Source organism: Trichomycterus rosablanca, chromosome 5 (assembly GCF_030014385.1).
Source record: "Trichomycterus rosablanca isolate fTriRos1 chromosome 5, fTriRos1.hap1, whole genome shotgun sequence".
Lineage (NCBI taxonomy): Eukaryota > Metazoa > Chordata > Actinopteri > Siluriformes > Trichomycteridae > Trichomycterus > Trichomycterus rosablanca.
In genome coordinates, this window is record NC_085992.1 from 14645423 (window position 1) to 14656379 (window position 10957).

At 41.3% G+C, this 10957-nt stretch overlaps 1 protein-coding gene across 1 annotated transcript in view; it reads left to right on the forward strand.

Annotated features, from left to right (window-relative positions):
• Positions 1–10643, forward strand: part of fam204a (family with sequence similarity 204 member A) — a 37661-nt gene extending 27018 nt beyond the window's left edge. The window contains exons 7-8 of the mRNA XM_062994936.1: positions 8564–8673; positions 10483–10643. Coding sequence (XP_062851006.1) covers positions 8564–8673; positions 10483–10534 — 162 coding nt within the window. The 3' untranslated portion in view covers positions 10535–10643. The remainder of the gene's footprint in view (positions 1–8563; positions 8674–10482) is intronic.
• The last annotated feature ends 314 nt before the right edge of the window (positions 10644–10957 follow it).

Here is a 10957-nt window from a genome sequence, read left to right on the forward strand (position 1 = left end):
AATCCCTCGTTTTCTCCCCGTGAGACCGATGACACAACCTTTCATTGTGTGCAAGAAAGATCAAGCAGAGAGCGTCCGGGTTTGGGTTTGATTGTTGATCGTTTTAGCAATATGTGTTAAGAACAGAATTGTGGCTTTGTACTTTTTATGTCCATTGGATGTAAAACATTGTAGTTGGAGTCGCAACTTAATAAATAAGAAACGTAGTAGGGATGTAACGATACACTCTACCCACGATGCGATGCGATTCACAATATTGGGTTCATGATACGATTTGTTCCCGTTTTTTTTTTTTTTCTTTATGCCAATCCCTGCTCTGATTGAGGAAAACAAAGCTAACACATGCCCCCTCCGACACGTGGGCAGCATGCCGTATGCATCTTTTCACCTACACTTTGATAAGTGCAGCTCAGCGTTGTGTACGGAGAGACACACCCTGAGAGCACTCTTTTCTCATCTCTGTGCAGGCGCCATCAATCAGCCAGCAGAGTTCGTAATTGCACCAGTCATGAGAGAGAGAGACCCCATCCGGCTTAGTCCCGCCCATCTGAACGACAGGCCAATCGTTGTTCATGTGGCCGCTCAGTTTTAAGCGGCAGGCAGAGCTGAGATTCGATACGATGTATTCGAGATCCCAGCTCTGGTTCCAGCATGTGTTTTTACCGCTGCGCCACCTGAGCGGCATTTTCCCAATTTTTTTAACAAAATTAAATTGAAGAGAAATTATGACAAAGTTTTCTTTTATTATTTCTCTTAAAAAATACAATAAAATACTGTATTTGTGCTTATCTTTTATTTATTCAAATAATTAAGGCCCTTTAATTCTGAGGTAAGTACAAACTATGCAAAACCATGCTGCACATTTCCCTTTTTGTGTAAAAAAAAAATGTAAATGAAATTTTAAACCAAATCCCACATTAAATAATACAAATAAAGAAAGTTTCCTCACATAAATACATTTGGCTGGAAAATTCCGAACCTGGCAACCCTGTAGTGACGTCAACCGGGCGAGGTGAATAGCGCCAGTGCCCTCTGCTGTTTAAAGTGAATATTGATTCATTATACATGTAAACCGATTTGAATCGTTACACATGTGAATCGATTTTTAACTGTCTTGTGGTGCATCGTTACATCCCTAAAACGTAGTCATGTAACATTTCTGTCATTTAATTAATTTAAAAAATGTAGTAGCAATTTATTTTAAAGGGGAAAAGAGCATGACTGCAGGATGATTACCCCTTTTACAGTCTCACCAAGTAAATAATGTTTTAAAAATTATTTATTTGCATTTCTTACTTTCCTCTGACCATACCAACAATAAAAAATAATATTTTTAATGATCCTTTATCAAACAGTTGAGATGATCACAAAAATGACAAGTTGACATATACACTGATCAGCCATAACATTTCTAAACTTACTGTCCATTTTATTAGCTCTACTTACCATATAGAAGCACTTTGTAGTTCTACAATCACTGACTGTAGTCCATCTGTTTCACTGCATGCATTGTTACCCCCCTTTAATGCTGTTGTGCTGGTATGAGTGGATCAGAGTTTTTAAACACCTCACTGTCACTGCTGGACTGAGAATAGTCCACCAATCAAAAATATCCAGCCAACAGCGCCCCATGGGCAGCGTCCTGTGACCACTGATGAAGGTCTAGAAGATGACCAACTCAAACAGCAGCAATAGATGAGTGATCGTCTCTGACTTTACATCTACAAGGTGGACCAACTAGGTAGGAGTGTCTAATAGAGTGGACAGTGAGTGGACACGGTATTTAAAAACTCCAGCAGTGCTGCTGTGTCTGATCCACTCATACCAGCACAACACACACTAACACACCACCACCATGTCAGTGTCACTGCAGTGCTGAGAATGATCCACCACCTAAATAATACCTGCTCTGTGGTGGTCCTGACCAGTGAAAAACAAGGTGAAAGCAGGCTAAAAAAGTATGTAGAGAAACAGATGGACTACAGTCAGTAATTGTAGAACTACAAAGTGCTTCTATGTGGTAAATGAAGCTGATAAAATGGACAGTGAGTGCAGAAACAAGGAGGTGGTTTTAATGTTATGGCTGATCGGTGTGTATATAGTATATATACATATGAAATATTAACTTATAAAGAGTGTTTTAGTGATAACATATTTTACATATCTTTAATGATTTAAGGTAATCCAACACATATTACCCTTGAGGAAAAATAATTGTTCATTCTTAACAGTTTTAACCACCAATAACTCCAACCCCACACCCTCATAACAACTAGTGCTGTTTGACAGCAGCTGCCCGGCAAAAATCAAACCCTACAGCCATGTCAGGCTTTTGAAAGGTCACGTCTCTAATCCCTCTAAATAAACCCTGCAGTGAATGAAGGGTTTCGTAGCACAAAAAGGAGAAAAAGAAAGGAACCAGACAGGAAGTCTTCACTGAAAACCAGACTAACAGAAATATAGGCTAAAAACAAAGAACACACAAGCGTTCGTGTCATGTAGCCAATATCATTTCTGTTCCCTCCATCTGTTTTCCTCTTTCATTTCTTTCTTTATTTCATTTCTGGCGCACACGTTCTCCCTGATGTGAAAGGATTTAGCAGTAAATCTCAGAGCTCAGAAGGGTGGGGGATTGAAAAAAAAAACCAGATCCTCAAAAGTGGATCAAATGAAAAATAATGTCACATTACGGCAAATAAGAGAGGCTAATTTGTGCCGACTTTCCACAGCAAACCCCAATTATGTCCCGGGTGCCGGGGAGAGGAGGCGACACCTGCTCCAGCGATCCATGAAATAAGCCACCGCCGGCTTTGTCCCGATAAGAATGAACAAATCTGCACAATGCGCCGCTCGCCCCAATCTCATTTTCCTACTTGCATGCAGGCTAAAAGAAAATAAGCTGTTTGCGAGGCTTGATTAATCAGACATTTGAGGGGCTTTTTGTGGGTCTTTGATCAGCTTGGTCTCTTAAGTAATCCAAGCACCCTAATGCCTTCGACTAACAAAGTACCAGGTCAGCTCAAATATAGCTCAGGTCCATGGAAACCACTTTTCTGTGGCTTAATCTGAAATGGCATTTTGTTGACCACGTCACTTTAGGTCCACTATATACGGTCGAAGGCAGGGGCGCTCGTGTAGCACAGTTCTGCAGCAATCACGTTAGCCCACTGCTACTGAGATCCAGGGCTTGAATCTTAAATCAGATATGCAGACTATAATGATCCAGTGTGTGCATCGCTTACCTGGGGAACACATGGCACCAGGATGCACTATGGGAAGACGGCTAGCCCGCGTGGGCAGTGTGATGCTTTGGGCAATGCTCTGCTGGGAAACCTTGGGTCCTGCCATCCATGTGGATGTTACTTTGACACGTACCAGCTACCTAAACATTGTTGCAGACCATGTACATCCTTTCATGAAAACTGTATTCCCTGCTGGCTGGTTAATGCACCCTGTCACAAAGCAAAAATGCTTCAGGAATGGTTTGAGGAGCACAACGACTTTGAAGTGTTGATTTGGCCTCCAAATTTCCCAGATCTCAATCCAATCAAACATCTGTGGGATGTGCTGGACAAACAAGTCCGATCCATGGAGGCCCCACTTCACAGCTTACAGGAGTTGAAAGATCTGCTGCTGACATCTTGGTGCCAGATACCACAGCACACCTTCAGGGGTCTAGTGGAGTCCATGCATCGACGGGTCAGGGCTGTTTTGGGCGCAAAAGGGGGACCAACACAATATTCGGGAGGTGGTCATAATGTTATTCCTCGGTGTGTGTGTATATATACACTGCGTCTTGCCCAGTGATTCCAAGGAAACCAGACCCACCACAACGATGACCAGGATAAATCTGTGATTAAACATAGAATTGAAATAAAACAGTTGTTACTGTTGTTAATATTAACAAATGGAAACACTGAGGTGGCGTGATTGGTTATGGGGCGGGACTGAAGCGCTGTGATGGATTGTTTCTGGGTGAACCGGACCCACCGCATTCTTAACCAGGAATTGATGAAAATAAAATAAATAAATGTAGGCCGCTCATGTGGAGCAGTGGTAAAAGTACACTAGCGCACCAGAGTTGGGGTTTCAAATACATCGTATCGAACCTCAGCTCTGCCTTCCGACTGGGTTGGGCGGCTTCATGAACAATGATTGGCTGTTGTTCAGGGTTAGGGGTAAAAAGTTGGATCATAGGTCCTCATAACTGGTGCAACTGCGGCCCCTGATGGCACCTGCACAGGGCTGAGGAATAATGCTGATAGGGGTGTGGCCCTCCGTACACAGTGCCTGTCGGTGTATGAACTCGACTCGTGCAGGTGAAAAATGCAGTCTGTATTGACTGTACGTGCCAGAGGGGGCATATGTCAGTTGAGGGGCATCCTCAGTCAGCGGTGAAGGGTCGAATCAGTATAGAGGACGCATTCAGGGTAACTGGACACGACTAGATTAGGGGAGAAAATTGGGGGAAAAAAGTGGGAAAAATTATAAAAAATAATAAATAAATAAATGTAATTTAATTAGGGCTGTCGAAGTTAACGCGATAATAACGCATTAACGCAATCTCAATTTAACGCGATAAAAAAAAATAGTGCCGTTAACGCAAATTCTAGTTCATGTTGAGACTTGACTGGTAGAACAAACGTTTTAATGTCGGACTTGCCACCGTTGTTCATTTGCGGTTTGTTAAAATAATATAACTGAGCGTCGTAGGGATGCACTTGCATAATAAAGAAATAAATACACGGTATATTCACAAGTTGTCGGGAGCAAAACACTTTATTAACTTAATCTGTTACGGCACTGAATACCGGAGTCAAGCACGCTAGTCCATGAACTATGGAAGCCCCAAAAGGGTCAAAACACACTCACTTCGTGTAGAAACGTCCACTTTTCACATTTCACTTAAAAAACCTTGTTTTCTATAACATTTACACAGATTTTATTTAATGCGATTAATCGCGATTAACTATATGAAATTCTGAGATTAATCGCGATTAAAATTTTTAATCGTTTGACAGCCCTAAATTTAATAATAACTTAATTAATCCAATTATTATTTCACAAAAGGCCAAAGAAAATAAATGTACTATGGATTCATTATTTAAAAAATATAGAAATAATAAATATAATAAATATTATTCAGAAATTTTTAACATTTCATTGTATTTTTTCCTCTAAAAAAGTTGAATCTGTTGCAAAGTTAATTTTGTAAACTTTTCAGGGAACGCAGAGATAAATCTTCAACTTTAAACCTCCAAAGAAGCCACTTTATTTTTGCTAAGATAAAAATGTCTCGATTGTAGCACTGCATATAAACCCTGGTGTATCTTATCTCTCGCTAAATCTCAGCTAGACACGAGCCCGATCACCCGTTATGGCTTAGCACAACTAGAAAACATGATTTACGCCTCTTAAAACCTCGAGGAGGAAAAAAAGAAGATGGCAAGGAATTAAAAAACTGTCATAGTGCGTTAGCTTCAGGTTCTGCAGGCGCTCCCCCTCCCTTCCTTAACAAATCTTCCAAGCGACTGTATAGATGAATGGCTCAAGGGCCCGGCTAGAGCGGTGCTCTCTCAGCCCGCTAAAGGCCTTATCTTAAATCCGTGCAAAGTAGCATTAATCTTTTTGAAAGACCTTTATGGCTTTTAATGTATCCCAAATTAGAACATTTTACACCCTTGGTTCCTGAAATGTGGTGATAAAAAGCCTTTAGAGTTTAATTTCTCCTGCCTGCTCACTCTGACCTTCCTAATCCCAGCATGCATTAGGAGATATTTTAGTTTCAGGCTTTCTAATAAAGTTTATCCCATTTAATTATAATTAAAACATTTCTCTCTTTTTTCTCTAGCGCCAAAACCTCTCTCCAGGTTTTTTTTTTCCTCCTGAAATGCGTTTATTCGTCAGTATTAGAAGAAATTAACTTCCTCCTCTCACACACACACACACTTCCCACCCTTCCTAAGTAAAACAAATGAAGAAAAATATTTATTTGTTTCATTATTATTGTTATTATTTTTTTTTTATTTGCAACTAGATTTATTTACAGTGTTTACTGGCGTTCCTCAGGGTTCTACACTAGGACCGTTTCAGAAGAGCGTTCACTCTTATACTGTATGTATATACACTGATCAGCCATAACATTAAAACCACCTCCTTGTTTCTACACTCACTGTCCATTTTATCAGCTTCACTTACCATATAGAAGCAATTTGTAGTTCTACAATTACTGACTGTAGTCCATCTGTTCTCTGCATGCTTTGTTAGCCCCCTTTCATGCTGTTCTTCAATGGTCAAGACCCCCACAGGACCACCACAGAGCAGGTATTATTTAGGTGGTGGATCATTCTCAGCACTGCAGTGACAATGACATGGTGGTGGTGTGTTAGTGTGTGTTGTGCTGGTATGAGTGGATCAGACACAGCAGCACTGCTGGAGTATCCGTGTCCACTCACTGTCCACTCTATTAGACACTCCTACCTAGTTGGTCCACCTTGTAGATGCTGCTGTTTGAGTTGGTCATCTTCTAGACCTTCATCAGTGGTCACAGGACGCTGCCCACAGGGCGCTGTTGGCTGGATATATTTTTGGTTGGTGGACTTTTCTCAGTCCAGCAGTGACAGTGAAGTGTTCCATCAGCATTGCTGTGTCCTATCCACTTATACCAGCACAACACACACTAACACACCACCACCATGTCAGTGTCACTGCAGTGCTGAAAATGATCCACCACCTAAATAATACCTGCTCTGTAGTGGTCCTGGGAGAGGCCTGACCATTGAAGAACAGCATGAAAGGGGGCTAACAATGCATGCAGAGAAACAGATGGACTACAGTCAGTAATTGTAGAACTACAAAGTGCTTCTATATGGTAAGTGGAGCTGATAAAAAGGACAGTGAGTGTAGAAACAAGGAGGTGGTTTTAATGTTATGGTTGATCGGTGTACACTATATGGACTAAAGTATTGAGACACTCCCCTCTGATTGTTTAATTCATGTGCTTCAGCCACAAAAGTTGCTAAGAGGTATAATAAATCAGTTATTTAAAGGAAATTATATGCTTCCAACTTGCAGCAACAGTTTAGGGAAGGACCTTTCCTGTTCCAGCATGACTGTGTCCCTGTGCACAAAGCAAGCTCTATAAAGACATGGTTTGAAGAAACGTTGTACTCCTCCCACTTCTCCTCTGCCAGACAGTAGGAGTCAATGTCGCTGCAGCATCGAGATGCTTCCCCACCCGGCCTTTTCTCTCCCGGACACAGCCAACTGTCTCTGTTGGGCACCCAGCCAGGCAGACAAACAAGCTCTGTTAATAGAGATGTTGATTACTAATTACTAAAAGTCGTGCTGTTAAAAAACGGTTTTCACCTGGCCCGGGTAAACATGTGGCTGCTGGCTGTTTCAGTGTCGAAGGGAGGAGTATGCTGGATTATGCCCAGCAAAGGTGTGGTGCAACCGGCAGAGGTTACCAAAGTAAACAGGATTCTTCTTTCAACATCTGTCGATAGCTGGCAGTGAGCCACCATCTTCCATGACTTTTTATTTGACTTTTTTATTTACATTTATATTTTTTTGGCATTTAGCAGACGCTTACAGTATACAGTTTAAGCAATTGATTAAGAGCTTTGCTCAAGGGCTCAACAGTGGCAACCTGGCAGTGGTAGGGTTTGAACCAGTGACCTTCTGCTCACTAGTCTAGTACCTTAACCACTAGTCTACAACTGCCCTTTTTTGGGACAAGTTTGGCAAATAAAGCCAGTGTTAGTGTGTGACGGTTCAACGAATGAAAATCGATTGACTTTCCTTTATTTAAGGGGTGATGAACTCTAATCTGGGTGGGACAGTGGCTTGGTGGGTAGCACTGTTCACAGCAAAAAGGTCCTGGGTTCGATCCCCAGGCGGGGCGGAGCGGTCCGAGTCCTTTCTGTGTGGAGTTTTCATGTTCTCCCCGTGTCTGTGTGGATTTCCTCTGGGAGCGTCGGTTTCCTCCCACAGTCCAAAAACATGCAGTCAGGTTAATTGGAGACACTGAATTGCCCTGTAGGTGAATGGGTGTGTGTGTGTGTATGTGTGTCTGCCCTGCAATGGACTGGCGCCCCGTCCAGGGTGTTACTGTGTGGCTTGCGCCCATTGAAAAGCTGGGATAGGCTCCAGCACTCTTTATTTGACTTTTTTATTTACATTTACATTTTTTTGGCATTTAGCAGACACTTACAGTATACAGTCTAAGCAATTGAGGGTTAAGGGCCTTGCTCAAGGGCTCAACAGTGGCAACCTGGCAGTGGTGAGGTTTTTAACCAGTGACCTTCTGCTTACTAGTTCAGTACCTTAACCACTAGTCTACAACTGCCCTTTTTAAATTTTAATTCCTTTGAGTTCCTCAGGGTTGGTTGAATGGTCCGTTTCATCTTTTTATTTATTTATTTTTTTACCTCACAGCCTGAAAGTTTGCGTTAGTAGCTTTCATAACACTTACATTAATTATGCTAATCCATGACAAATGACCACTATAAAAAAAAAAAAACTAAATGTTTACTGACCTTATCTTGGCCTTTTTCAACAGCTGGCTGTAAAAATCGCACAAGCCGCCGATTGCCGTGATTTTGCCCATACGAAGAAGGAAGAAGAGGATCTGCAGGCAGCCCGGAAACGGAAAAAGCAGATCTCATGGGGGTTTGTTTTTCACCTCAATCCTTCCCTTGTCCTTCCTCTTCTTCACAATCTCACACTGTTCTTTAAATCATCTGCATTTCACACCTTGTTGATTGTGTCATCAACTTTTCCCTATTTCCAATCACTTTGTTGTTGTGTTATGTCTTGCAAAAGACAACGTGGCAATCTAAGACCTGAGGGGGAGAAAGGTTGTTAACGTATATCAGTCTGTCTAGGACTCCAACGAACCACAGTGAGAGCCATTTTTCCCAAATGTAGAAAATTTTACAGGGTTGTCAAATTTCCTAGTAAAGCCAGTGATAGTGTGTGATGGTTCACTGAATGAAGACAGGATTGACTTTCCTTTATTTAAGGGGTGATGAACTCCAATCTCCATCAGAAAACTACTATAGAGAATGTAATGTCATATATCCTTGAGCTGAATCTGAGGTTTAATTGGTAATTTTTTTTAAAAAGGTTTTGCAAAAGTGATTCAGAATCAGTCTGACCTGAGGGTAGGAGAAAGGTTGTTAAAGTATATCAGTCTGTCTAGGACTCCAACGAACCACAGTAAGAGCCATTATTTCCGAATGTAGAAAACTTAAAATAGGTGTGAATCTTCCTAGGAGTGGCCGCCCCGTTGGACATCCTCCAAGGGCTAACTGCCAACAAATCGACAGTCACCAAATTAAAAAGATCCCTTTAAAATACAAATGTCAATAAATTTAGCTAAGCTTAAAAATTTGGAAAGTGTTCAAAAACATTTAAGGCAAATAAAGTCAGTGTTAGTGTGTGACGGTTTACTGAATGAAGACAGAATTTACTTTATTTAGGGGGTCATTAACGCCAATCTCTATAAGAAAACTGCTACAGAGAATGTAAGGTCATCTGTCCATGAGCTGAATCTGAGGTTTTATTTGTATTCATGTTTTGCAGAGCAGTGATTCAAAATGAGTCTGACCATTTGATATTTTACCAGCTCCACTTACCATATAGGAGCACTTTGTAGTTTTATAATTGCTGATTGTAGTCCATCTGTTTCTCTGTATGCTTTTTAGTCTGCTTTTACCCTGTTCTTCAATGGTCAGGATCATCACAGGACCACCACAGAGCAGGTAATATTTAGGTGGTGGATCATTCTCAGCACTGCAGTGACACTGACATGGTGGTGGTGTGTTAGTGTGTGTTGTGCTGGTATGAGTGGATCAGACAGCAGCACTGCTGGAGTTTTTAAATACCGTGTCCACTCACTGTCCACCCTATTAGACACTCCTACATAGTTAGTCCAGCTTGTAGATGTAAAGTCAGAGACGATCGCTCATCAATTGCTGCTGTTTGAGTTGGTCATCTTCTAGACCTTCATCAGTGGTCACAGGACGCTGGCCACAGGGTGCTGTTGGCTGGATATATTTTTGGTTGGTGGACTATTCTCAGTCCAGTAGGGACAGTGAGGTGTTTAAAAACTCTGATCCACTCATACCAGCACAACACACACTAACACATTGTCATTGTCACTGCAGTGCTGAGAATGATCCACCACTCAAATAATACCTGCTCTGTAGTGTTCCTGGGAGAGTCCTGACCATTGAAGAATAGCATGAAAGGGGGCTCCCAAACATTCAGAGAAACAGATGGACTACAGTTAGTAATTGTAGACATTTTGTTAAATATTTTACATTTTTAGCCCTTAGCACTGATTTTTTATTGCATTCTTTTCCACCACAGACTAACACAACACATCTTAATAGAAAACTTATATCTGTAGATGTTGAACTACAAGCTGATTAGCTTTCCTTATCATCATTAACATTTACTTCATTCTCGTTTCAGCTTTGAAGCAAAGAAACGATGGGAAACCAAAAGCAACATGGGCTTCATGTGAGGATCCGTGGAAAACTGTAGCTTTTTGTATAATATTTACTTTTGTATTTGTGTTGCTTATACTACACACCACTGACAATTGACAATAAATATTAGAAATGAAATAAAAACCCTCACCTCCGTGTTGTATCTCGGTCTAAATATTCATTTTGATTTCAGTTCTGCACTTTCCTTGCTAATTAAATCTGCGTGCCGTGATATTTCTCAGAAGAAGTGGGTTAATCAGCAGCCTCTTTTCTTCGTGGCGGTACAGAGCAGAAGAAGAAAAGGAGAGATTAGGGCTCTAATGCAATGTACTGAATAATGTGCAATAGGATTTGCTGGGTAAAATGAAATTTGTTGGGCTGTAAGGAGGTTTGAGCGGGTATAAACCAGAAGTTTATGCACCGGCAGAGTGTATGAGCTGTGGATGTGGGCGTAATGG